At 52.6% G+C, this 27,588-nt stretch overlaps 1 protein-coding gene and 1 long non-coding RNA gene across 2 annotated transcripts; one reads left to right on the top strand and one right to left on the bottom strand.

The window, feature by feature from the left end:
* Positions 1-1,211: 1,211 nt before the first annotated feature.
* On the bottom strand, positions 1,212-17,909 carry TRIM27 (tripartite motif containing 27). The gene is made up of 8 exons (XM_060614172.3): positions 17,222-17,909; positions 16,079-16,174; positions 13,395-13,625; positions 7,808-7,830; positions 5,968-6,083; positions 5,804-5,836; positions 4,238-4,264; positions 1,212-2,793 (listed from the first exon to the last, which is right to left on the bottom strand). Exons 1-8 carry the CDS (start codon positions 17,639-17,641, stop codon positions 2,198-2,200), a joined length of 1,542 nt encoding a protein of 513 aa, XP_060470155.2. The 5' UTR covers positions 17,642-17,909; the 3' UTR covers positions 1,212-2,197.
* Positions 17,910-18,292: 383 nt separating this feature from the next.
* LOC132666265 (uncharacterized) lies at positions 18,293-21,921 on the top strand. The gene is made up of 3 exons (XR_009604591.3): positions 18,293-18,995; positions 20,489-20,707; positions 21,023-21,921. It is a non-coding gene; the product is annotated as an uncharacterized LOC132666265 (long non-coding RNA).
* Positions 21,922-27,588: the final 5,667 nt, after the last annotated feature.

The raw sequence follows: 27,588 nt of genomic DNA, 5'->3' as shown, positions 1-27,588 counted from the left end.
CCAGCACTGGCTGTGAGGACCGCCGTCCACCCCAGAGACACTCTTTCTTGGACACCCACAAGGTGCCCTCTTTGCGTGCCTGTATTCCTCCTCTCCCCAGTGGACTAAATTAAGTGACACTGGAATGCAATTTTGATGGGGACCCCACCCAGCTTCCCAGCTGCAGACCCTTCCTGCTGAAGGCAGGTGCCCCGGGTCGACGGACCAGCGCCATCAAGGCCTCTGTTCAACGCTCTGTTTCCCACGCGGGAAAGCAGAATCCACATGTGCGGAGGGCTGCGATCAGGTGTGTGCGGTCGAGCGTTCCATCTTAGTGTGAGTCCCGGTTCCACGGCTTCCCAGCTGTGTCTGGGGTAAGCCATTCACCCCGTGCCTCGGTTTCTGCATCTGTACAGTAAGGGCAATAGCACCCACTTTGTAGGGTTGTTAGGAACATTCAAGAACTATGTGTGTATTGGTCTGTCTAGTTCGTGGTGCTCCACATACATACCCTACACCCTCATCGAAGCCCCTCTCTGTAGGCCCTAGTTATATGATTTCCCAAACAACGCTGGGAACGGGACTGAGTACAGACCATAAGGTCTTGTCTTCTCGAGGCCGTGTCCAGAAGCAAAAATGATCCAAATCCCTGGAACAAAGCTATTCTCTCAGCCAGATCTTTCCTCCTCAGTACGTGGTGACCTTTGTACCCCCAAGGGCTTAGGTTGGTGGTTCTGGGCCCTCTGATCTATGCCAAGCATTGCTGCATTATCCCACCGCCAGCTATAAAAAGGACTTGGGAAGGACACCTGGGTGGCTCAGTCAGTTAAGCGTCCGACTCTTGGTATTGGCTTGGGTCATGATCTCATGGTTCGTGAACTCAAGCCCCGCATTGGGCTCTGCACTGACAGTGCGGAGCCCGCTTGAGATTGTCTCTCCTCTCTGCCCCTCCCCTGCTCACATTCTCTTTCAAAATAAATAAACTTAAAAGAGAAGGACTTGAGAACCCTTTCCTGGTGAACTTACAAGACAGTGAACAGCTGACACTGCTCTCTCGGCACCGTTAGAAAGCAGGAACGTGGCACCCAAACCTGTTTTATCATCCAGGTGGAAGTAAAACACTGGCCAGACCAGGATTCGGACCCATAGGGAACTCACCGAGAGCTAACCCCTTCAACCCCGCCCCAACATCTAAACCCAATCCTACCAAGACCCGGAAAGCAACAACAATGTAAACAACATCCATGGTCACTTTATTTTCAAACAGAGGGGCATATACCCAAAGGAAAGGAGGACGAAGAGCCATCGTGGGGGCCTGCTGAAGTGATCTGTTTAGCCTCGTGACCCGACGGCTATGGGGATAGAGCTGCCCCTCAATGGTACACGTACTAGAAAGGTCATTCCCCACAGGAAATGGAGAAAAGGAGGCAAAAAGTCAATGAATCCCTGGAATAGTGCCTCAGAATCACTCCAGGGATGGGGTATGACTGACCGTCAGTCCACAAATAGGAGTGTGAGGGGGACCTGGGGACAGTGGAGAGTGTTGGCAGGAAATTATCCTGGATGATGTGCACCGGTCAGAATGGAGGGAGCAGACAAAGCCCTCGGAACAGAGGCAAAGAGCACATTGATTAGAACATTATCTCATAACAGAGGTGGCGCCATTTCCCACCGTTACTGTAAAATAACTGTAACTAATCAAAACACACAGAGGCCTCTTTAATGGAGTTAATAAAACTACGGCAGAATGGGAATGGGGTAGAGGTACGACTCCCCAAGGAGAACCCGGGATCGAGGGAGCCATGCTGGCAGGGCCCTGTGGTTCCTGTCCAGGTTCTTAAAAAGGAGCCTCAGCCCAGAAAACAGCAAACATCCGTGACCACTTTGTGGGGCCAAAACAGAGGGTGCCGGGCGGAGCCCCGGTGAAGTGTCCCCAGCGGCTCTCCAAGGGCCGTCCACACTCTCTCCCCTCCAGGACGGGCTGAACGGAGGCGGACATCCGGTTTTTATTTCTGGGCACTCTGGCACGTGTCATTACATCTCACAATCTGCACGGGAAGGGGGAGAGGGTAGAGAACGTGGACACCCCGCGTCCCGCTGCAGGACCTGGGGAGCCTAAGGGCGTCCAGCTGAGACAACAGAAGCGGCGAGGCAGCAAGCCGCCTGCCGCCCGGGGTGGGATCGCGGCCGCCAGCCCCGGTGGCCTGAGTTCACCTCCTCAAGGGGAAGTCTCCATGGAATGAGTATGGTCGCCAACATGGCCGGAAAACCCATCGATCCCGCTCATGGGGCAGATGATGAGTGGGGCCGCACTCTTCCCCCCCGAGTAGCTCAGGCTGAAGTAGGGCCGCACGGGCCCGCAGAAGGTAGCATGAGAAAAAGTGAAAGTGTGACACCGCTCAGTCACGTTGTAGAAGGACACCTCGCCAGCGTCATAGTCCAAGAAGACCCCCACCCGCTGGAGAGGGGTCCGTAGGGGGAGGGCAGTCATTGGGGAGGTGAGAGCCCAGTACTCTTTCCCGTACCACAAGGACACGGCCCAGAATCCATTCTGGGGGGCCGAGGTCACGCCACCTTTCCTGCACACCGAGTCTTCGCAGACGCCGATGGTCCACTTGGCTTTGTCTCCCACCTCCACCTCCCAGTAGTGTCTCCCAGCGATGAAGCACGGAGAGCCCAAGACACAGGGGAACAGATTGAAGCGCTCGGGGTTGTCAGGTAGGTCCTGTTGCAGGTAGCTGTATCGCACTTGCCGGAGGTTATCGGAGAGGATGAGGCTGGGGTAGGCCGTGTCCGGGTCCAGAGTCACGTCCACTGCGTAGACAGAGGGGAGGCGAGGGGCAGGTGAGCCAAGGGCCCGGAGAGCGCCTGGAGGGCTCCTGGCCTCTCCCCCACCTCCCCAAGGGGACAATACGAGCGCCCCCTGTAGGCCGCCTTCACCTCAAATTCATCCTGGACTCCACATCCCCAAGATGACTCCGGATTAGCTCATCACCTTTCCAAGCCCAGATAGGTCGACAGTGCCGACGTTTTACCTCCATTCCCTTTCTTCTACATCTTAAGCCACATTACCCATTATCGGCTGAATCTCCCAGACAGCTTTTGGGATCCGAGGTATGTGAATAAGGGACTGCAATCCTGTTATCAATTTGCCCGCCTTTCAAATCACTCTTTTGTATCCTTACTCGACCGTGCAAACAACCCCACTCATCTCTTTTTAACGTCCAGTGCAAGACCCACGTCTTCATCAAAGAGTTGCTGTTAGCCAGCCGTGCCAGCACCCTCTCCCTCCCTTAGGCCCGACACGATTTATCGCCCACGACACACCCCTGGGTGCACCTTGCCAACGTGCGGGGACTTCCCGCTTTGAACTGCCGGGGGCTCTCACGCGCCTGTCAAACCCTGCTCGGGAGGAAAACTCCAAACCACAGCCCAGGCAGGCTGAAGGACTCCCGTGAAAGCTTCATGATGGGCAACCGCGGGGGTGACCTGGGCCCACACTGGGTTCGTGGTCCAACAATCTGTGCGCAGTCATCTGCCTGCCGTGCCGTGGGTGTGCCTGGAACCTCCCAGCAGACACTAAACTCCAGGGCAGAACAGCGTCTCCCGCTCTTTTGTTCCCTCTACGGCACCCTGCTCAGTGTCAGACAGGGCAGGACACACGCGAGGCATGCGCTTAGCACCTGCTTAAACAGTAGAATACGGATCACAGTGGCCAACACCAACGGACGTAGACCTGCTGTGCTCAGAGACCGGTCTTCATGACGGGGGGTGCACACGACTGCAGACAGCACACACCCATGAGGTAGTGCCTCTGGGTCCTTGGGACCCAGTCCCGACTCTTGGGTGACAGTGACGGTCACGGGGAGGGGGCTTCGTTCAGTTCCCGCCCAGAGATGGGAGGACCCGACATTCCTGGACCCCCAGCTGAGAACAAAAGCTGAGCTCACTAAGTGGAAGCCCACGGCGGTCCTGAGGCTGGGCTGCAGAGCCACAGGGCATGGTGGGAAGGGGGAGAGGCTTCTCCTCAAGCTCCCGGCCTCCACTTCCTCCACTGGCTTCGGCTTTGGGGCGTTTTAGGAAGCAAACACGTTGCAAACACATAGAGACAATGGTTTTTATCTGGTTGTGTTTATCACTTTTACACACATAACCTGAAGAGCCCAAATTTAGGCAATTTCTCAAATCATTCACGACAGTAGTTTGGGCTTTAGGATTTTTACTCCTGTTTCCGTACAGTTTTGTCTCCATCACCTACCTGAGTATAACTGAGCCTCTCTCAATTCTGAAAGAACAAGAGAGAAGAAGTTACGGACGTCATGTGAGTATTTCCAAGAAATGCCTAACAGAAGGGGCTCTGGTCACCGGCGCCATCAAGCCGTGGCCTCATTACACAGCCCAGAATCCCTGCTGCCATCATGCACAGAGTTCTCTACAGGGCACGTGACTCCATCGTTCAAGCAAGAATCCGAGGGGAAGGGGGGCTGGGAACTGTATGTGGGAAGGATAACCACGTGCCTGAGGCTGGTAGCAAACGGGGCCAAACTGAGCCCAGATCAAGGACCCCACCCCAAAGTGGGCCAGCTGGCTCTGCAGGGGGAAACTGGGCTCCATGTTCACACAGTACAGAATTCTTGGCTTCCACAAGCCGCCTCTGCTCTAGGGGCTGGGTGACAGCCGCTACCGTGCTGGGAAAACAGGACCACTCACTTGAAAGGCACTTCCCAGTGGACAAAGCATGTTCACAAATGAGCTCTCACGAGCCTTTTAAGTGGCAGGAGAGCCACACCAAGGAAGGTCAGGTCTGCACTGACCACTGAACTGACCACTTCTGGGATCATCCAGTCTCTGGTACAGTTTCTCCCTATCTGTCTGCTTGTGGAAGACATTGGGTGTCCCCTACCTAAGTGTTGCTAAGATGCCAAAAGAGTATGTATCTGGAAAGATAAAATGCAAACAAGGTCTTAGCATACGTCATACAGGAAACCACCAGAGAGTATGGGGATCTGTAAGCTGTAATAAACAAGAAAAGGGTTTACTTCCATATAAGGGTTTCGGATCCCACAAGACCACCTAGGAACTTTAGCATTTAGGATAAACTCAACTCCTAATTGAATGTGGCTCGTGACCAGAAAATTTTACATTTAAAGGGGCTTCTCTTAAATACCTAAAACACTTTATCTAATAAACAAAAATATAGGATTTATCATGTGTCAGGCCCCATTCTAAAGGCTTTAGAAATGGTAGCTAACTTAGTTCTACAGCCTTGTGAGGTGAGAACTATCTTCCTCACGTTACAGACAAGGAAACTACAGTGTGGAATCCTTCCTAAGTGCCAGAGCTGGGCCCTGGGTGGCCTGACTCCTGAAACCCTGTTCCCGCCATTGCCCTGCAGGTGCTGCGTGACCCCCCGTCCTGGTCAGCACCAGTGCCCACGGGCAGAAGTTATAATGTTAAATACCGGCTCACATCAAGTACAACTGGCATAGTTTCTGTTCATTCTTTTTCTCAAATTAAAAAAAAAAAAAAAAAAATTATTAAATGGGACACCTGGGTGGCTCAGTCGGTTAAGCATCCGACTTGGGCTCAGGTCATGATATCTGGTCTGTGAGTTCAAGCCCCGTGTGGGGCTCTGTGCTGACAGGTCAGAAACTGGAGCCTGCTTCGGATTCTGTGTCTCCCTCTCTCTCTGCCCACCCCTGCTCGTGCTCTGTCTCTCATTCTCTCAAAAATAAACAAACATTAAAACAAAATTTTTTTTAAGTAGATGTTCATCTTCCCAGGAAACTTCAACATCAAAAGCCCAGTAAAGGTACATATTTACCTTGGATTTTCTCCATATCCGACTGCATTTTTTCTAAGGGGAGAAAAGGAGACATTCAGTTTGCATCCCACAGCTGGCTGGAATATCGATCTTCCCCTCAGGCAATATGCAGATGTTCAGAGCACGAATCCATTTCCCCCAGTGGATCTCTCTGTTTGCATTACCTGTGAACTGCTTCAGACTCTCTGTCAAGAACAGACATTTTTGTGCAAAAATGTGGATTTTCTCTTGCAGATCTGGAGGCGTGATCCAAGGTTCAGGGATCCGGATTCTTTCAGCTCTAAGTTAAAAAAACAAAACAAAACAATGAGTAAATACGTCCCCCAACCCCACAACTTCAGGATCCCAGACAAAGCCTGGGTTACATTGGCAAACAGTCTTTAAAAGCAGCCACCACAACTCTTTCCCTGCTCCCCTCCTAGACCGTGATCCTCTCAACAAGAGCAGAAGAAACATCTTGCTCATTCCAAACCCCCCACAGCACGTAGCTCAGGGATTTTCAAATGGCCTGTCCTCAGGAAGGTTCACCTGAACTGAACATAAGGCTGACTTGCCAGAAAGCACCAGATTCCATCCAAGACCTGAGCTTCACGGTGGACAATGACCCAGTGTCCTCAGGTTCCCAAACACGGGGAGAACATCTTCAGAGAGGTGCCCACTCTGCTCCCTGCTTGTGGGGGTTGGGGGTGGGGTGGGTCTATGGTGAAAACCGATTGCCAACTGCCTCCCGGATACCCCTTCTCCCATCTTCCGAGCTTTCCTGGGTTCCTGGCTGCCCGGTCTAGATGTGACCTTGTGGCTGAGTTCTGACCAATGAGACGGAAGAAGGGTCTTGTGCCCATTGAGAAGCCTGCTTTAAGAGGAGTGTGGCTGGCTAGCGGTCCAGCAACCACCTTAGACTGTAAGATCCAGGACCACAACTCGGGCACCACAGAAGAGCGAAGGCAAGGAAACCAGCAGACGAGCCCCGGGCCACCTACCTGCACGTCTCTTACACGGCGACACACGTCGCATCATGTTTAAGCCCTAAGCCAACGAGATATTGGGTTCCCTACTTCCCATGGCCAAACCCAAACACGAACGTCACGAGGTGCTGGGCTCTGAAGGACCTGCTCTCCCTAGGTGGGGCCAGGATGGACTGTGGCACCAAACAGCACAAGCAACAAGTAAGGGTCGTAATCACTGGGGCCACGTGGCTGGGACTGGACGCGTTCTAATCCGTCTCCTCAAAACCCGCAATTTTACCAACATAATTCTATCCACATGGCCTCCCAGCCAAGTCACTCCACGGATGCACGAGGCCCTGCCCCAGCTCTTGGGGTGCTCCCTCAGGGCCCCTGGGGAGTGCTCCCTCATGGCCCAGCTGCAGCCCCCCAGAGGTTTTCACCGTTCAGCATGTCAAGCAGCTTCAGCGTCCGGCTCCTTCAAAGTCAGTCTCTGCCCCTGCACCAAATAGCGTGTCCCCGAGGCCCATCCCACTGGCCCTCACTGTCTGCCCTGCAAACACCTGCCCACACGGGGGTGCCCCTGCTCGTTCCTGGCCCGGCATCCAGGGAGCTGTCCCTCACTCCCCATCGCGGACACAGCCCAGGAGTAATGAGGACAAGGCCGGGATCCCCGGAACGGGGCAGTAATTATGTAACCCTGAGCCATTCTCTTCTCCCCATTATGGAACCAGGAGGGGTGGCGGGGACAGGACTCTGCAACCCGTAAGAGGTGACTGGGCCCCTGGGAGCCTTCACTAGGTCCCCAGACGTGTCCTCACAAACCACAAGCACAATTCCATCCTTCACCCTCACAATTTGTCAGTAATTCCTGAGTTTTACTGAGAAGATCCATGGTCCATGTGGCTCTCTGCACACAGTGACTCAGTCCAGAGACGGGCAGGACATGTCACTTGGGGAAGATATCCTTCCGAGGCTCTGGGCTCCTTTCGGGACTTAGGAGTGTGAGGGACATGCCGTCCTGCACTCGATTGGACACTGGGGGGAGAGAACACTGTACCTGCTCAACGTGTCCCCGATGTCCTACGAGAGAAAGGAGAAGGGTAACTGTGAGAAGCTGTAAGTTCGCTTTTCTTTCAGGGATGTCTGTTGAAAACCCAACCATGGGCTGGCCCTCCTGTGAGAAGCCAGGGAGATGTGGACACAACCCAGTCAAGAGGCTAAAAATCGGGCCAAGGAAACCAGGAGGCACACGATTTGCTGTCCCAGCATTTCCTGTGTCCGGCTCCCGCCCCACCGGCCAAGGACCTCTTGATCAAATTTCCCAAGTCAAGTACCCCACCCGTGCACCCCAACTGTTCACTTGTCCAACTTGCTTTGACTTTTTATCGTGACATAATTTCAAATACACAGAAAAACTGCTAGTACGTAGCTCGTGTATACTTGTCACCAAATCACTATGAACACGTTTATGTTCAGAACCATTTAAGATCACTCTTTACATTATATCCTTTACCCCTTCATACTTGTGTGTGTACTTCCTAAGGACAAGCATGTTTTCTTACACAATCGCAGTAATCAAGCCCAAGAAAATGAACATGGATGCAACAATTATCTAACCCACAGTCCATATTTTCTTTAACCAATCATCTTTTCTCTTTTTTAATCTTTATTATTTATTTTTGAGAGAGAGAGAGAGAGAGAGAGAGAATATGAATGAGCCGGGGAGGGGCAGAGAGAGAGGGAGACACAGAATCCGAAGCAGCTCCAGGCTCCGAGCTGTCCGCACAGAGCCCGACGCAGGGCTCGAACCCAGGAACCAGGAGTTCATGACCTGAGCCGAAGTCAGACACTCAACTGAGCCACCCAGGTGCCCCAACTGTTCATCTTAACCAAGTTCCTCACAGCTGGTCCCCTCCCCCTAGTAACCCAGGACCATTCGCCGCATTCAGCTATCCTGACACTACCTTCCATCTGGAGTGGCTCCCCAGCATTGCTTTCACGACATTGACACTGGTTGTTACGCCAGAATGTCTCCTGTCCTTCGCAGTCTTTCAGACACTCCCCTCATGATTAAATCTAGGCTGTATCCCCTTGAGGAGTGTATGGTACATCCTCCTAAAGACACATGATATTCCCTGGCCCCTTACTGGCGATATTTTGATCACTGGCTAGGTACTGTGTTTCCTCTTGTAACTAGTAAGTATTGTGAAAGTGATACTTTGAAATTGTGTTACTATTCCAACCTTTCTCAAACTTCCTCCCTTAGATTTAACATCCACTGATAACGACTGTCTGAATTAACTTCTATGATGGTTGTTAAGTGGTCCTTTTCTAGCTTCAAAGTTCATTTTATTTTTTACATGTTTGTTTATTTTTGAGAGAAAGAGTGCGAGTGGGGGAGGGGTAGAGAGAGAGAGAAACAGAGGATCTGAAGCGGGCTCTGTGCTGACAGCAGCGAGCGGGACGCGGGGCCCAAGCTCACAAACCTGAGATCATGACCTGAGATGAAGCCGGACACTCAACCAACTGAGCCACCCAGGCGCCCCCAAATTCCTCCCATATCACTTAATCGACATTCTCCTGGAAAGAGTAGTTTCCTCCTATTTATTATTAGTATGGACTCGTATATTCTTACTTTAATAGGCTATAATCCATCACTGTTCTTATTTATTTTGGTGCTAAAAACTGAGACTTGGCCAGAGTCTCTGTCACTTTTTACCTCATCCCTTTCCATCCATTTCCCCCACCTGGTTTATCCTTCCATGGTTTCCTCTGCAAAAATAAGCAGATACATGATTTTCAATTATCTTTTTTCTGCCACAGAAAGTAGCATAGGCTGCATTTTGCACTTTTTCACTTAACACATTCCTGGACATACTGCATCAGTGCATGGGTCTCATGGGTATCTTCCTTCCTCTTCCGTACAGCTGCCTACTATCCCATAGCGTGTACACATGCAGAATTGATTCAACCAATCTGAGTCTGGAAGGTGGGTTTTTCCCAGTACTTTGCTATTACAATGTTACATCATGTAACTTTGTGTGTATGCATTTTTGTACCCATTTTCATACTTAGGTAAATTCCTGCAAGGACCCTTGGTACAGGTCTAATTGCACACATACTTTGTTAAATACTGCCAAACACTTGGTCTTCCCACCAGCATAGGAGTTCTCTCTCCCACATCTTTGCTAACAGCATATCGAATTAGGAAAATTTTGCTACTCTGGGAGCACCTGGCTGTCTCCGTGGGTTAAGCATCCGATTCTTGGTTTCCGTTCAGGTCATGTTCTCACAGTTTGGGAGTTCGAGCCCTGCATCAGGCTCTGTGCTGACAGCTGAGAGCCTGGAGACTCTGTCGGATTCTGTGTCTCCTTCTCTCTCTCTGCCCCTCCCCCGCTTGTGCTGTCTCTATCAAAAATAAATGAACACTAAAATAAAACATTTTAGGGGCGCCTGGGTGGCTCAGTCGGTGGGGCGTCCAACTTCAGCTCAGGTCATGACCTCGCGGTTTGTGAGTTCGAGCCCCGCGTCGGGCTCTGTGCTGACGGCTTGGAGCCTGGAGCCTGCTTCGGATTCTGTGTCTCCCTCTCTGCCCCTCCTCTACTCACACTCTGTCTCTCTCTCTCTCTCTCTGTCTCAAAAATAAACATAAAAAAAGTTAATAAAATACATAAACAAAACATTTTAAAAATTGTGAGAAAACCAACAAAAGCCTCCAATACAATGTTAAGTAGAGGCAGGCAACAGCGGGCATCTTGTCCTGTCCCTGACCTCAGGGGGAATGCTTCTGATAGTTCCCTGTGAAGTAAGATTCAGCCCGCTTTTCCCACGCTGTCCACCATAGCCACTCTGGTCGTGATCAAGACCCTCTCCCTCCTCCACGTCCACAGCCCCTTTTCTTCAACAGATCCACCCTTTCGAAAACGTCCTCGCAAGTATCATCCACCTTAAGAAGTAATAATTTTTAAAACCCCGAGCGCTCGCTTTGGCAGCACATCCACTCAGACCGGAACGTGGCCCCTGACCACGTGACGCAACCAGGCGGGAAGCGAGTCCGGCGCTCAGAGCGCCATTCACAATCGCCAAACGTCCGCCAACTCACGTTTGCGGAATGCCACACGAGGAAACAAAACACGCTGCGTATCCACACAGGGGAACGTTACGCAGCCGCCAAAGCAAATGCAGCACTGACACAGCTGAACCCAGAACAAGGTTTGCAAGTGAAAGGAGTCAGACAAAAGGCCTCCAGGTGCCGGACTCTAACAGGCAAACCCGTGAGACGTGTAGCCGACTAGCGGTCGCCAGTGGGTAGAACCCAGCGAGTGACTGTTCAACGGATAGATACAAGGTTTCCTCCTGAGATGATGAAAGCCTTCCCGAACTACAGAGTTGTGATGACCCAACAATACTGTGAGTTTACTAAATACTGCTGAATGTACGTTTTTTTTTTTTTTTTTTTTTTTTTGAGAGAGAGTGCAAGCAGTGGAGGAGGAGGAGGAGGGGAGAGAGAAAGGGGGGGGGGGGGGGGGGGAGGAGGGAGAATCCCAAGCAGGCTCCACACTCAGCCTGATGCAGGGCTTGATCCTATGACCCTGAGATCATGATCTGAGCTGAAACCAAGAGTCAGATCCTCGACCAACTGAGCCACCCAGGTGCCCCCGTGAGTCCTACACTCGGAAGTGGTTGAAATGGGGGCGCCTGGGTGACTCTGTTAAGCTCAGGTCATGATCTCACAGTCTGTGGGTTCGAGCCCTGCGTCGGGCTCTGTGCTGACAGCTCAGAGCCTGGACCCTGCTTCAGATTCTGTGTTTCTCTCTCTCTGCCTGTCCTCCACTCACACTCTGTCGCTCTCTCAAAAATAAATACGCATTAAAAATTAAAAAAACTAAAAAAAAAGAAATGGTTGAAATGATGAACTTATGTAAATTTTCTCCCAATAAAATGAAAAAAACCTCTCCACTCCACCTAATAAAGCCCTAATCCTGGATACACGCAAATTCCAGCTTCCCCTGGGCCTGTACCCCAGCAGTCGTGGTCTCAGAGAAAGTCACACGACAGGGCAGACTGGCCCCAGGATAAACTGACGTTCCCTGACCGAGTGACCCTCCCACGTCTCACAAAGCACCTGGTCTTCCCAGACTCTGAAACAATTATTTAAAACCTTCCCCCCATTCTCCAAAGCCCACATTTTCCCGAACTCCTGCTCGGTAACAATAGACGATCCTGCTTTCCAAAGTCAAGAGAACAAGAGACACCAGGGTCGCCTGCCCAGCCTCACCCTGCCTGCATCCTCCCCTCACCCTCCTGTCCCCCCAAAGATCTTCCTCAACTAACTCCTATGCACACGTCGGTCCTCCTTCCCTTCTGCCCTCCCTCTCAGGCAGACAGCAGTGATTTACAGCCTCAGTGATGTTCCCGACCCGCATCCTTACAGCAGACTCTGCTTCTGTTTACCTCGTTTCTTTAAGCATCCCCTCCCCGCAAAGCCCCACGACCCCACCCCACCTCCGAGTACTTCCTTGCATCTCCTTATGGTCTTACTCCTCGACATACTCACCCGCCCTGTGGTGTCCCTCACCCTGCCAGTGACCACTGTCCCCAACGTGGGTCCTGCCCCACACTGTTCAGCGTTCCTACAGAAGAGCATCTGTGGTGCCCACGGCTTTAAACCAAGTGGATGTCAGCCCTCGACTGCGTGGGACCCTATTGTCCCCCTCCCTCCTCCTGGTCACGTTCTGCCACACACTCTGGCCACGTGTTCCCTCTGCAAAGTCCTCCTTTGCTCCCTGGCAATGAAATACCGGTGCTCATTAAGGTTCAAGGCTAGGCCTTCTTATCCTAAAGCAGGAGTCAGACACTAGCTCTCAAAGGCCACACAGCACGTTGTTCTGCTTTTGCGAGCCGTGTGGGTCTCACAGGTGCACCCTCTGCTCTGACAGTGGAAAAGCAATGATGCACTGTGTGGCCTTCGTGCCAACAACACGCACACGACAGAGTTAGAATTTTATATAATTTCACGTTCCACAAAATAAAATTCTGATGGTTTCCAATCACTTACAAGTGTAAAAACCACACTGGGCCCGCAGGCCACAGAAAAACAGGAGGGGAGCACTTTGCTGACCCTTGACCTTGGCCATCATCTCCCTTTTAACGGCATTTATCAACATGTCTTCTATCGCTGTTCACTCCTTTGTTGTCCGACCTCCACACGAGATGAATTTCAGCAGAGCCTCTGCACCATTCACCCTGTGCCTGGACCAGTGCCTGACCCAGAGCAGACTATCCACACGCACTGAGTGAACACCAGCTCTGTCCTGGTCTGGCTGGGTTGGGGGGCCACCCAGCCGTATCACAGGCCCTACCCCAGGCTTGACTCCCAGGGCGGCTTGGGCCAATGACCCCGGCTCCAGTGCTGACCGTTTGCTGGCTGTGCTCACACATGTGTGCATGTTAAAATGATGAGATACTGCACGGAGGTGGTCTTTACATGGCATGTGGGCCCAACCCCTCCTTACACCAGGAGATCGGGTCACTGAGGCCCAGAGAAGCCAAGAACCTTGCCTGTGATCACAGCACTTGCCCACGCAGGACCCTTACCCACTGAGCTCCCTGCGGGCCGTGTGGACAGGTGCACTGACGCTTACCTGCAGTAGCTCCCTGGTGGGCTGCTGCTGCTTCTCCTCCAGCTGGGCAATCAGGCCACTCAAGTGGGAGATGTTGCAGGAGAACTGGGTGATGGCGCCATTGATGCTGTTGTAGATGGCCAGGTCCAGCTCCTCCAGACGGGCCAGGAGGCGGTACTCATGCTCCTTCAAGGAGTGATAGAGCTGCTCAAACTCCCAGACAATCTTCTCCCTCTCCATCTGGGTCAGGCTCTGCGCAGGGGACAGGCGGGGCACTGAGGAGAGGGAAGGCTCTCTTCTAGCGCCCTTTGTGTTTGTCCTGGACTGTCACCCCCCCCCCCCCCCCCATCATCCCATCCCAGTGTTCTCGCGGAGCACACGCAGTGACAGAGAAGCCACAGAAGGTAAGAGAGAAGAACATACCTGCCTGGCAGGGGGCTGGGAGGCATGAAAGACTGCCAGGAAGTGACGGGTCAGGTACGGGGGACGGACTGGAACACTTATTCCTTGCATCATGACCCTGGCCACGTCACTGAGGCCCTTCCCATGTCACCCGTACCTTCTTTGTGTCCTTCAGGGGTATTCATCAACTACCCCCTCCCTGGCTCTGGGTGTGTTCCCTCCTGGTGCAGACCTGTTTGCCAAAGCCAGTCCGCCCTCCCTTCTCTACCCCACCTCCCAATGACAGGCCTCCCTTAAAGCTCTGTGCTCAACTCCCTTTGTTTACTCCTGTGGAGTAAAGTTTTATTGGGACACAACCACACCCATCGTTCACATATTGTACTTAGCTGTCATCAAGTTACAAGAGTTGAGCAGTTGTGACAGAGATGATGCGGCCCACAGAGCCAAAAATACTTAGTATCTGGCCCTTTACAGAAGCTTTCTAAGCTAGACTCCTGAGGATATCCCTTCGTGAAGCATCCGACTAACCGCCCTTCCTAAGCACTCACTGTGGGACAGTGATGCTCACACACTTGTTTTAAATCCTTCCCACAAGGTCACACCTCTCCTTAGCTACATTGAGTTTTTTAAAGATATAAAGGATACAGTGTAATCTTAGAAATGGAAAATTAAAGCTGAAAGAGACCTTAAAGAGCAATTGACTCAGTGCTTCTCAAAGGGGTTGTTACTGGCACTCTGGTGGGGGGGACAAGTTTGCCTGGCATGACCCTGTTGTCCCGTTGCAGGACATTCAGGATCTCTGCCCTCCCCTCCCCAGTCACTCAGTTCCTCAAGTGACAACCAAACCACACAGCACTGGAGGGAAGGAGAGAGCAGTACTAGCCTTGCTGAAAAACCACGAGGCCAGCCTACCCATTTCACAGAGGAGCAGACCGGTCCAGGGAGGGCGTATCACTCTCCATCTACCCAACTGGCTAGTGTCAGGGCCAAGAAGCATGTGCAAGAGTCCTGGTTCTCAGAGATGGGTCTTCCTCCCCTCTGACAACCGTCCCCCAGGGGACACAATGGCTGTGTGCATGGTGACTTGAGTCCACTCAGGCTCACTAGGACACTCTCCATCCATCAGAACTATTTTCAAGCAAGGCGAGCTAAGGTCTCAGAGGATTGTGTGGGCAGAGGAAACGGCGGTGTCTGCAGGCATCCTGAGAAGTTCCCTGTCCAGGACTGACAGAATTTCACAAGATGGTGCCAGACTCTACTAGTCTAAGACTTGCCTTTCAGATGTAAGCACCTCTAGGGAATTTCTTAAAAAAAAATTTTTTTTAATTGTTTTATGTATTTTTGAAAGAGAGACACAGCGTGAGCAGGGACGGGCAAAGAGAGAGGGAGACACAGAATCTGAAACAGGCTCCAGGCTCCAAGCTGTCGGCACGGAGCCCGACACAGGGCTCAAAACGACACACCGCGAGATCACGACCTGAGCCAAAGTCGGACGCTTAACCGACGGAGCGACCCAGGCAACCCCAAGGAAATTTCTAATATTTTATTTGCTATTTTAAAAAATTACTCAAGCACCTATATGGTGGATACATAAGTATATATCATAAAAGTCTATGGGGGCACCTGGTTTGCTCCATCGGTTAAGCAACTTCAGCTCAGGTCATGATCTCACCGTTTGGGAGTTCGAGCCCCGAGCCCACAATGGGCTCTGACAGCTTGGGGCCTGGAGCCTGCTTCTGATTCTGTGTCTTGCTCTCCCTGTGATCCTCCCCTGCTTGTGCTCTGTCTCAAAACTAAGTAAATATTAAAAAAAAAAAAAAAAAAAGTCTGTACTTCTAGTTTATTTTGTTTTGGCTGTTAAAAAATACACACACACACACACACACACACACACACACACACACACACACCTCGATCACAAATTAGGACATGAGTCACTTGCTGAGGCTACTTCATAAGGCACTGTCAGCAGAATGGCACCAAAGGAAGCTAACCATGGCCAAGAATTTCACGGGTATCAGTGTTGTCAAGGATCAACCCCAAGTACACGAAACTAACAGGTTACACTTTTGAAAGGTCGGATCTCCAGGGGTCCCAACCTCAGCTCTTCCCAAATGTGGGAACCCCTCGGTTCTCCAGGTGAGTCCCCAACTGCCACGTGGGGTTGTTTCATCTGCATCTAGAAGTTCTGGATGCCTTGACTGGATACGTTAAGGGAAGTAACAGCCTCACACAAGACAGAGTGACCAGCAGTGGCGAGATCAGCAGTGGCGAGATCAGCAGTGAATTCCGAGTTCCCTTACCAAGAGTTCAGCTCGGGCCTGCTCCCCCTGTGCCCGACGCCTCTTCTTTAAGTCTTTCACTCTTTTCAGATGGTCCAGCTGGTTCTGGATTTGCTCCTGGCAAAAGCAAAAAGTTGCACAGTTGGAAATTAGGCAGACCTCAGCATGGCCATTGTGCCTATTACCCACGCGAGATCACATTCCCTGGTTAGAGCCTGTCCTGGGACCGCACCGCCATCCCCAGGGCACAGGGGGTCACTCCTCTCTTTGGCAGTCAGTGTGTGTGTCTTAAACCTGCGGGTGGCCTGCCTATCCCAGGAAGGCATCCTTCAGTGAAAAGGTGAGTGGAGGCTTAGGGGTAAGCGGGGGCTCTTCAGAGGCGCACACTGAGAAAATGCCCTGACCACTACCTTCGCAGCCTCCTCAAAGGTTATCGCCAGCATAAAATAATGTACCTGAAAGCACCGTAAAGGCTACGTGACTAATTATGCATGAATGTAGTCACTTTCACCTACACACACAGGCCATTGCTCGTGTGCCTTTCCCGCAGCCCTCAAACACACGGACAACAGCACATGCGTTCCCCACACATAGCCTGACAACTGTCACACTCAACACTCTGTTTCCATGTGGCTGTTTGGCTGTGCCAGCGTGCTGGCTCGACGCTTCACAAGGGCCACCCACTCGTGCTGTTTGTTTCGTTCAACCTTCATAGTAGCTGCTGACTCCGGAGCCTCGGGGCTCCTAACTGCCTCCAGCAAGAAAGGACCCCGCTGCCTTCCGTGAGCTTCCAGAACAGGCCGGAGCCCAGGCCAGGGCCGGGGAAACGCGCGCGGACGGAGGCACGCGCACCTGCGGGACACGAGCACCTGCCGGTCACCGTGCGCGTGTGCTCCGCGCGAGCGATCCGTGTGCGGAGCGCGCGGTCTGACGCGCATCCTGCGCTCGGTCCAGGGAGGGGGGGCGGGTGTCCGCGGGGAAGTGCCCGGGGGTGGGGGGGACGGAGAGACCCCCGGCTTCCCCCGCACGCGGGCGCCGGGGCTCCGCGGAGGAAATGACGGCTGCGGCGCCCGCGTCCGGCTCAGCCATTTTCTAGGCGGGGAGGAGGAAGCCCCCCGCCCCCGCCCCCCGCCCGCCTTTGTCCGCGCGCCGCGCGGCCCTCACCTTGAAGCCCTCCACCGCCTCCTCGAGCGGCAGCACGCTGTGGCCGCGGTGCTCGCGGGAGCGGTCGCACACCACGCAGATGGGCATCTGGTCCTCCTCGCAGTACAGCTTGAGCGGCTCGCGGTGCTTCTCGCACGCGCCCATCTCGCCGCCGGGCCCCGACGGCCGCTCGGTGCGCAGCTGCTTCACCAGCTGGGTCACGTTGGCCAGGTGCCGGTTGGGCCGCATGTGGCGCTGCGGGAAGGTCTCCCGGCACTGCGGGCACGACACGTCGGTCTCCGCCGCGCCCCAGCAGCGGGTGAGGCACGCGCAGCAGATGTTGTGGCCGCAGTCGAGCATCATGGGCTCGGCGAAGTACTGCAGGCACACGGGGCAGCTGGTCTCCTGCTGCAGGCACTCGGCCACGCTCCCGGAGGCCATGGCGCGGCCCCACTCCCGCTTCCGGGCGGCGCCTCCCGGGCCGGGACCCCGGGGCGCGCGCGCGCTGGGCCTCCCCCGCCTGCGCCGCGCCTTCCCTGCGCCGCGGCGCGCCCCCGGGGCCGAGCGGGCGTGGGGCCGGGGGGCCGGAAGGGGGGGGGCGGGGGTCCCGCGGCTGCGCGAGGGGCGGGAGGGGCCGCCGAGGGGCGCCGCGGGCCGGACTCGCGCGGCCGGCGCTCGGGGCGCGCAGGACGACGTGGCCGCGTCCGAGCGGATCCCGGCGCGAGCGGAAGGGGCGGCCCGGGGGCGGGGTTTGGGCCGGGATCCCGCGCGCCTTCACCGCCCCGGGTTTGTGCGCGCCTCGCCTCCCGCGTCCCCGGGCCTGGATCGCCCCCACACACCTCTCCGGGCCTGGACCTCCCTCCCCATCCACCTCCCTCCCCATCCACCTCCCCGGGCCTGGAACTCCCCCCACTTCCCTGAGCCTGGACCCACCTACCCGGGCCTGGACACCCCTCCACCTCCCGGGGCCTAGTCCCCCCTCCCCCCAGGCCTGGACCCCGCCTCCACCTCCCCGGGCCTGGACACCCACCCCCGCATCTCCCCGAGTCTGGACCTCCACCCACCTCCCCACGTTTGGACCCCACCACCACCACCTCCCCAGCCCTGGACCGCCCCTCCACCTCCCCGGGCCTGGACCTCCCCTCCCTGAGCCTGGATCCCCCCACCTTCACCCGGGCTTTGCTCAGGGTCTCTGCCCGGCCCCCCGCCTCAGCCTAGTTGTGGGGGGCGGGGGTGGGGGGGTGGGGTTGGCGAGGACAGTTGTGGCGTTTCCAGGAGACTGGAGCATGCGAGCAGCCGGAACCCTCGCAATTTTGTTTCCAGAAAGGACGTCTTACCTGTGTGCTGGCAACATTTCTGTAACACAGAATCAGAACCATGCAGCTCGGCTCCTTCCCACTGTTCCCAAGCCAGCGGGTTTACCGCCAGAGCCTCAGCATCCTCTCCGGAGAAATGGGAATGATCACTACAGCCCAACAAGGAGGGAGCCCACCCCGTTTAGTGTTTTAGCCATAAGGGTGTTTATCCATTACACCGAAAGTGCTCACCGGGCACAGAATCGGCTAGAAACCCGCAAGCCTGCCCCTTCCTGGTCACCACTGGACAAGTGCGCCCACCTTGGGATTTCCTGGTCTCCTTTGCTGTTTCCTCACTACTGTCCTCATCCTCTTGGTTTCATTCAATCCGGACAGTCTCGCCTTGCTTTCTCTCTCTACAGGCCTCTCTTTATTTTAATTTCCGTTGTTACACCTTGACCGAAGTTATTTCAACACTGTCAGATTGCAGACGTTTTAAGGTGAGTTAGTAGCCAGGTGACTGAGCGTTTCCAGTAATTTCCCTACTGACACCGCCAGGATGGGACTCCTCCTTAGAAAAGCCCCCAAATGCCCCTTTCATTCTGTCACTTCTCACTCAAATCTTCAAAGCTACCCTTTTTTTTTTTTGCCTCCCGGACATTGTCCACACCGTTGAGCACCAGGTTCCAGGGAGCGCTCTGGCCTCCACTGCAGACTAACACCTTCACTGTCCTCTCAGGAAGCCACAACCCCAACCCAGCTTCTTAGGGCTTAGGCGGTGCCCACCACAGCCCTCTGCAGGCCTGCTCACCGATCCTACCCCTCCTCAGAGTGTAACCTAAGCAAACAGCACACTGACGGCTCTCTTCCCCTGTGAGTCTCCCAAGTTCACGCGGAACCTCAGATTCTGAGCACTTGGCTGTTTTCTAGGCAGAGACTTCAGCTCCCTTGCATGGAACCGTCACCTCTCTATCAAAGTTCTAAAGCAGGACATACTTTTTTCTTTCTTTCTTTTTTCATCCCCCCGCCCAATGTTTCCCCATTTTACCCCCTAAGCATACTTTTAAAGTAGGAAGTGACTTTAGCCCTCACACAGCCCAACATACTTCATAAATAGGAAACTGATACCAGACGCTAAAGTACTTCAAAGAGGAGAGTCCTCTCCAGACTGTCTATGCTCTCTATTTCGACTTGCTCTAATCAGACTAAAAATAATTTGTTATTTATTCCGTTGTAAAGTGACCAGCATTCAAACACACATGCCTATTAGAGGCAAAAGGGAGACTTTTAAAAAAATTATTATTTTATTTGGAGAGAGAAAGAAAGGAGAGAGAGTGTGAGTTGGGGGGGGGGGGGCAGAGAGAGACAATCTTAAGCAGGCCCCATGCTCAGCACAGAGCCGGACGTGGGGCTCCGTCCCATGAACCACAAGACCATGACCTGAGTGGAAATCAAGAGTCAGATGCCTAATGGACTGAGCCACCCAGGCGCCCAGAGGCAAGAGGGGAATTTACTAGGCAGCCCAGACCAGGAACCAATAGGCAAAATGGGGACAGTGACTAACTGTAGGACAGATGTCCCTTCCAAGAGGCAGATACTCTCCTCTCTCACTAAAGATTGCCGTTGAAAATGCGGGCCCAGCATACTGCCAAAGTTTTAGCTCAAGAGAAGGCAGGAATCTAGAGTTTTATATGAAACTTTAATGACTTTTAAGTGTTGAAAACTAAAGATTGTAAAAATATCTCTGCAGAAGAAACTGACCTCCTGGTCTCCAGTTTGGGGCTCTGGTACACATATTTATTTTAATAAGTGCCTTTCTGTCTGAACAGAATAATATTTTACAGCCAGTCTCCACTCGTACCTTCCAATTTTATTCCAGATTGCTCAATATGCTCAATAAAAGACACTTCCTGGGCCCTTTGCTGCCAGTGCGAAAGTACCTCCTGAAGGCAGAGTTACCTTGTCCAACTGGTTATGGATATGTTGTTATCAGGTGAACCGGGGAGACTCCAGGCCCTGGGGCCTCAACCCAGCCCCGCCCAAAGATGTCACCAAAGGTTCTTGGTCTCATCAGGAGAAAGAATTCAAGGGCAGAGGCAACACAGTGGACGAGCAACACAGCAGGAAAGTTTATTGAAGACAGAGTTGGGAGAGCCGGAGACAGGGATGGATGGAGAGAGCTGCCTGTAGGGAGAGAGCCAGAGGACACAGGGTGCAAGCCTGTTAGCTGCACGCCCTGGGGTTGGGTTTCTGCCTTTTATTGACAGTTGTTAACAAGGCTGTGGAGAATCCCTTGCTTGGGGCAGGGATTCTTGGAAGCAGGGTTTGGGGGCTCCCTTCCTTATTTGACCAGGAGCTTCCTGTCCTGGTGTGCCACCGGGGGCTTCTCAAGGAGTGCGGCAGACAGGCCTCTGACCCTCCCCACAGCTGGGCATGGCCTCCTCTGTGCTGGCCTCCAGGCTTCCCCTTAGAGCCTAACGAACTGCACTGTGACCCTGGGATTAACCTTTGTCCTTCCTTCTTCCAGCCTGGAATGTGCACGAGATGATAGGAGCTTGAGCGGCTGTCCTGGACCAGGAAGCAATCTGGAACACCAGAAGCCGACTAGGAGGGTGTAGTGGAAAGGCGACTAAGCCTGGGTCCTTACACACTACAGAGTGTCTACAGCAGACTTCATGGTCCGCTAAAGCCACTGTCTTATTGAAGCCACTTACTTGGACTGTCTGCATATGCAACTAAAACCAACCCTAAGTAATAATATACAGTTTTTATTAATAAACAATTTTCTTTTTCTTTTTTTCTCTATTTTGAGGGAAAGAGGGACAGAGAGAGAGAGAGAGAGCATGCTCGCAAGCAGGAGCCAGCAGGGGAGGACCAGTCAGTACAGAGCCAGATGTGGGGGCTCAAACTCACGAACTGTGAGATCCTGACCTAAGCACGAAATCAAGAGTCAGATGCGTATTAGACTGGACCACCTGGGTGCCCCTAAGCTATTTTATTTTAAAATAAATTCCTACCTACTCTCTTTACTCAATCTAGCTGCTAAATATGAGCTCCTAATATTAGCTAAACCCAGAGGACACCTCAGTCTTTACCTTACAGGTTTTGAGGCATCTGACAGGGTTGACCCCTTCCCTTCTTGGATTGCTCTTTCTCTGGGCTCCAAACTGAGTAGGGCCTGGTGATGCCTAAGGTATTTCTGCTTCCTCCGCTCCTCTTATCTGCCTTCAGCATGTGACGCCAAAGTTAGTCTGGAAAATAAAAATAAAGACCAGTCAGGAGAAACACAAGGCTAGGATAATTAAGGAATAGATGGCCAGATCAATGGGACAAAATAGAAGCTGGCCTGTGGACCCAAATCAGAGTAAGAGTTCAGTTTGGATAAAAGGGAAAGTTCAGACTGGTGTCCTACCTTCAACAAATGATCCTGTTTGGGGGGAAAATCTCATCTTCTTATTACACCAAATTATATTTCAGATCAGTGAAAGATTTAAATTTTAAAAAACAAATCAATGAAAGCTCTTTTAAAAAAAAAGATTTAAAAAAATGTTGTCTAGAGGAAGGTCTTTCTAAATAGGACCACAAACCCAGAAGCCATCCATCAAATGGATACATTTGGTTACATAAAAGTAAAAATCGACTGACTTCTGTACAGGAAAGTAACTTTATTTATTTTTTTTTAACGTTTATTTATTTTTGAGACAGAGAGAGACAGAGCATGAACGGGGGAGGGGCAGAGAGAGAGGGAGACACAGAATCTGAAGCAGGCTCCAGGCTCTGAGCCATCAAGCCCAGAGCCCGACGAGGGGCTCAAACTCGCAGACCGCGAGATGCGAGATCGTGACCTGAGCTGAAGTCGGACGCTTAACCGACTGAGCCACCCAGGCACCCCCAGGAAAGTACCTTTAAACAGCTGAGCAATCAGGGTCCCTGGGTGGCTCGGTCAGTTAAGTGTCTGACTCTTGATCTCAACTCAGGTCATGACCTTCCAGTCTGTGGGTTTGAGTCCCAAGGTCGGGCTCTGTGCTGACAGCGCAGAGCCTGCTTGGGATTCTGTCTCCCTTTCTGCCCCTCTCCCTCCTCTCAAGCAAATAGTCAAATAATGAAGGAAAATTAGGAAAAAGTACTTTTAGCAAATAACACAAAGGATGAATTTCCTTGAGAGACAAAATACTTTCACAAATATAAGTAAGAAGAGACAAAAAGAAAACGCTGAGAAGACAGTGTAGGAAGAAGAACAACTGGTTCATAAACATGTGAAAAGTTCAGCTCAAAGTTAATGAGATGAAATGTGATGCTTTGTATCTATGAGATTAGTAAAGATTAGAAAACTGCAATACTGGGTATTGGTGAGAATGAGGCATTCGAGGATGACACGGGGTGTAAGCTGGGAGAACATTGTTGAGAACAATTTGGCAATGGCTAAAAAAATCTTAATACACGTACTCTTTGAACTATCCAGTCCACTTCTGCCCCCTCTGCACAGAGATGATGGATTATATAAGGACTATAATTCGAACATTGTTTGGGTTTGTAAAACATTGGAACCGACATAAATAGGCTTCATGAGGGGATGGGTTGATGGAAGACACTGAATGCACACCCGCCATGGAATACTATGTATGTACCCAAAGGAATGAGTTACATCTTAGTACACGAATATGGAAAGATGTCTGAGATTCATTCATTCATTCATTCACTCATTCATTCATTCAACAAATATTTATTGAGTGGCCAGGATGTGCCTGACTGTCTTCCAGACTCCAGGATACTGCAGGGAACAAAATAAAGTTCTGTGCTCAGAGTTGCCTTCTAGAAAGAAAGATGGACAAAAAGCAAACCAAGAAATAAATGCAGCGTGTGGAAGATGCCATGAAAAAGGAGTCAGGATGCGGAGGGAGCAGTGATGGGGGTGTTATTTTATACAGAGCAGTCAGGGGGCGCCTCCCCTATGAGGGAACCAAACGGCTGCTACAGTTTGGAGTCTCAAATGTGTCTGTTATTGCGAATTTATCTCAGAGAAATGAGAACTTACATTCACACAAAAATCTGCACAAAGCATTATTCAAATAGGAAGTGTCCCAGGATGTGGAGAACAAAGGCAAAAGACATGCAGAAAAATTAAACTTCCTTACAATTGCAGCCCATCGACAAGTACTTGAAACAGCCACCTTCCTCTGGAAGCTCAGCGGCCCCCAGGTTCCCACTTTGCTGGAGGCAAAAGGCAACCTTAGCTGGACATCAGCCAACATCCACTTTGACATATAAAATTCCTTTGGGAACCTCCTTTACCTCCACCCCCCCCCCCCCCAAGGTATATGCCTGCAATCATCCTCCAGGCTTATGGCTGCTGATACACAGCGGAAGGGTCTCAGGACCCAGGTTTCGCTCCACTGTAGTCAGTGACCTAACAGCAGCTAGCCCCTCAAGGCCCTGGGAACCTTGCTCCCAAATTCCTTACAGACTCACGCTGTCCCTGACCCCCTCCCAACCTGAGGGTATGTAACCTGTCACTCCTCACAACCCCACAACCGCCCATGGGTCCTGTCCTCGTGCTTTCATAAAACCACCTTTTTGTACTGAAAATGGTTCAAGATTCTTTCTTTCTTGACTATTTGCTCCCAGACCCCAACACCGCATCACATCATCCCAGATAAACTGAGACAAATCATCACAGGGTCTTCGAGGATCCTACTCCCAATGCTCTTCTCCACAGCAACTTTCACTGAAATGTCTTGGGCACCTGCAAAAGGAGGCTGGGAGGTGCAATGTTTCCTGGGCACATTTGCTGACCCAACATAAACATCTGTGTTCCTAGGCAAAGAAGGAGGAAGGTGAAAATGGCTGTTGGCAGTTTCTGTCACCAGCCCTGATTTAGCAATGTCTGTGACCCGATTTCAGAGTTTTATGAAACCTCTTGCCTTTCACCCATCTCTCTGAAGTCACTCCGAATAGCACGTGAAACATGGCTGCGGCCAAACCCTCCCTGGGCCTGTCTTGTCCTTGTGTCTTCATTTTCCAACACCTTCCCGCATCCTGAAGCCAGGAGTGCCTGTGCAGAGAACCCAAGGAGTGTGTGGGCCACGGGCTGAGTCTGTCTGTCTGTCTGTCGCAGGTGCTGGGAGGGGCCCACAGGGACCACAGGGGCTGCTGTCCCTAGGGGAACCTCATATGTTTACAGCTTACTTCCAGGAGAAGATGAGGGCCAGACCTCTCCTTAGGTGAGGCCAGATTCCTTACTGCACAACGACCGTGAACACAAGATGAGGAAAACAGAAATATTCCAAGTGTCTCAAGTCCAGTACTGCACTGCCACCACTCATCTTGGGTGAGCACTTCAGGGCAGCGTGTAAAAGTGACACATGAGGAACGGCCCTCTTCGCCTTCTGTCCTTTGCCCTCATGCTGATGTAGAGGGGCCGGGAGGGGTGCGAACAGCACGGTGGGGGGCTGGCCAGGCCCACAAAAATCCCTGCAGAGACGCGATCAGACTCCCAGGAACCCGGGGGCCTTTCTGCGTTGGGGTGAAAAGTCCTCTGTAGCTTTTGAGTTTTGTACCACGTGCACACCTTCCTTATCCAAGGCAAATTAAAAAAAGTTGTATTAAGGACACGAATGAATTCTCAAGCATGTGAAGCACCCTTTCAGCACAGAGAAATGGGTATTCTATTCTAAACTTCAAACTTCAGTGATGGTTTTGCCTGAATAAAGGAGTGAGTTTTGTTCCAGAAATTTACGCTTTGATTTTGAGAGATACTGGTCCATTTACAAACAGGCTCTGGAATCTCTTCTAACAGTAAAAGAAGCCTGAGATGTTTCATTCGGAGATAACAGTTTGTGCATTCCTCAGAGTCTGAACACTTCCCTTCTAAGACAGCATGTATCTTGCTATTTTCAGGTTTATTTTACTACTCAAATCTAGCTTGTTTGTTTGTGTTTTTTTTGTCTAGTGAGAAAGGGAGAACCAAAATAGTTAAAAAGAAAGCAGCACAGAAAAAAATCATCAAAAATGTATTAGTTTAAAAATTACGGTGCATGCTCGATGTTGTTCTGTCGTTAAAAAGCATGCGTGTACCGACGTGGAAAGACATCCCTGGTAGTTGCTATGTTAGAAAGAAGTTGTGGTACATTGTGTGGAATGAATTAATTTTTTATAAGAGAATAGCGCACACGTGCACACACTAAAGAAATACGTAGGGAAATTTAACCCCAATTAATAAGGGTGTGACGTGTCAGCAGGACTGGAAGGAGGCATAGATGCTGACTGATGTCTGCTTTCTAACTTCCATTTTTCTGCGATGTGTTTTATTTTGACTGCAAGCATCTGTTATTTTGTAGGCAGATAATACAGTAGAGACAACTTAACAGTTTTGAGAAGAGAGGGATTTTAGGGAGCCAGGCAAGAGACCAAAGGGTTACAAGCCAAGAAGTGTCCTCAGACTTTCCCCCCCAAATTTAAAAGTCTCCTGTCTCAGTGTATGGTTTCCAGCCCCCTCAGCCCCTTTGTGGCTGGCAGTGAGAGCAGTAATAGTTAAGGCATCAGGGGGTGACGTCCAGCCACCGCCCAGGCCCCACCGCAGGCCCGGCGGTGGTGGGACAGGAGGACGCTGCTGTACTTAGTGATGCTGCTCTGTGCTGTGGGCTCTCCTCTCGCCGGACCCAGGCCATTCGGGGGCCCCTTTTTATCTCAGATTTCAGTCTTCCGTTCTGGAAAAGAACCTTGTGTTTCCTTTTTATCTGCTTCCCTTCATCTTTTCCTTTCCTCCCTCAGCAACCCAGGTTTTGACACCTGCTGGCAGACACCCTTCTACTTCCTTCTGGAGCCTCTCCTGCTTTCCACGTGCACCACACTCTTCCAGGGCTTTCCACAACCTTGCTTTGAAATCACTACGCTAAATTTTTTTCCCGCCTCCCCTTCTCGCCGTGTTTCATAAATGTTGTTTCCTACGTCACTCGGGACTTAGTTACGGTTTTAAAATCCAGTTTCCCGAAGGTGTTTCTTTCGCCTTAGTTCTCGTCCCACCTCCTGCCTGTTGGTTTTGTCTTTATTCCAGAAATATTTTCACAGACATCTGATGGTTCCTGTTTGAAGTGAGGACTACGAGCCCAGCTGCGGAATCCCTGGGGTGGAGAAGGTTGATGTGGGGACCTGGCCGCGTGGGTGCGGGGCCTCCAAGGGTCAAGGGTCTGGGTCTGTTCCGTGATGCCAGCACAGCCCAGCCCAGCCCCGGCCCCAGGCAGATGCAGAGGACAGTCCCCGGGGCTCTGGAAGGACAGTCCCCAGGCTTTGGGAGGATCGTCCCTGCGGCCCCGAGAGGACTGTCCTCGCGGCTCTGGGAGGACCATCCCCGGGGGCTGTGGGAAGACAGGAAAGTCCCCAGGCTTCAGGAGAACAGTCCCCGGGGCTCCGGGAGGACCATCCCCCAGGGCTCTGGGAGGACAGGACAGTCCCCAGGGTTCTGGGAGAACTGGACCGTCCCCGGGGCTCCGAGAGGACAGGACAGTCCCCGGGGCTCTGGGAAGACAGGACCGTCCCCGGGGCTCCGAGAGGACAGGGAAGTCCCCGGGGCTCTGGGAGAACAGGATTGTCCCCGGGCTCTGGGATCTGCGGGCAGGGGGCGCCAGAGCCCAGCGGCGCGACTCCTTGCCGCTCCGGGTTCCCGCGTCCGCGCGCGAAGCTACCGGCGGTTCTAGACCTTCCCCGCCCCGCCCCTCCCCGCTGCAGTCTACACCGACCGCCGCTGTTCTCCCCGGGTCTACACCCGCTCGCCCGCCCGCGCTGAGCTCCGCCCGTTCTGCGCTGCTGGTAGACGAACGGCTTCTCCAGGGCTAGTTGGGGTCGTTCCGGGTGCCAGCGTCCTGCGCCCTGGGGTACCCACGGGGCAGGGAGGGCAGAGCGCGGGGAGGGACCCCAATCGTAGCCTCGGCGGGGAGCAAAGCACCGGAGCTCGGAGTTTCCGACCCGCCGAGGAAAGGGCACAGCGCCTCCACTCCAGGGACCCACCCCACACAGCACTGAACCCCGGGGGCGCGCACGGGGCGCGCGCTGGAGACGACGAAAGAGTCTGTTCGCGCGCAGAGCGCACCCCCGGGT

Source organism: Panthera onca, chromosome B2 (genome assembly GCF_046562875.1).
Source record: "Panthera onca isolate mPanOnc1 chromosome B2, mPanOnc1 haplotype 2, whole genome shotgun sequence".
Lineage (NCBI taxonomy): Eukaryota > Metazoa > Chordata > Mammalia > Carnivora > Felidae > Panthera > Panthera onca.
This window is presented reverse-complemented; position numbering and strand designations above follow the sequence as displayed.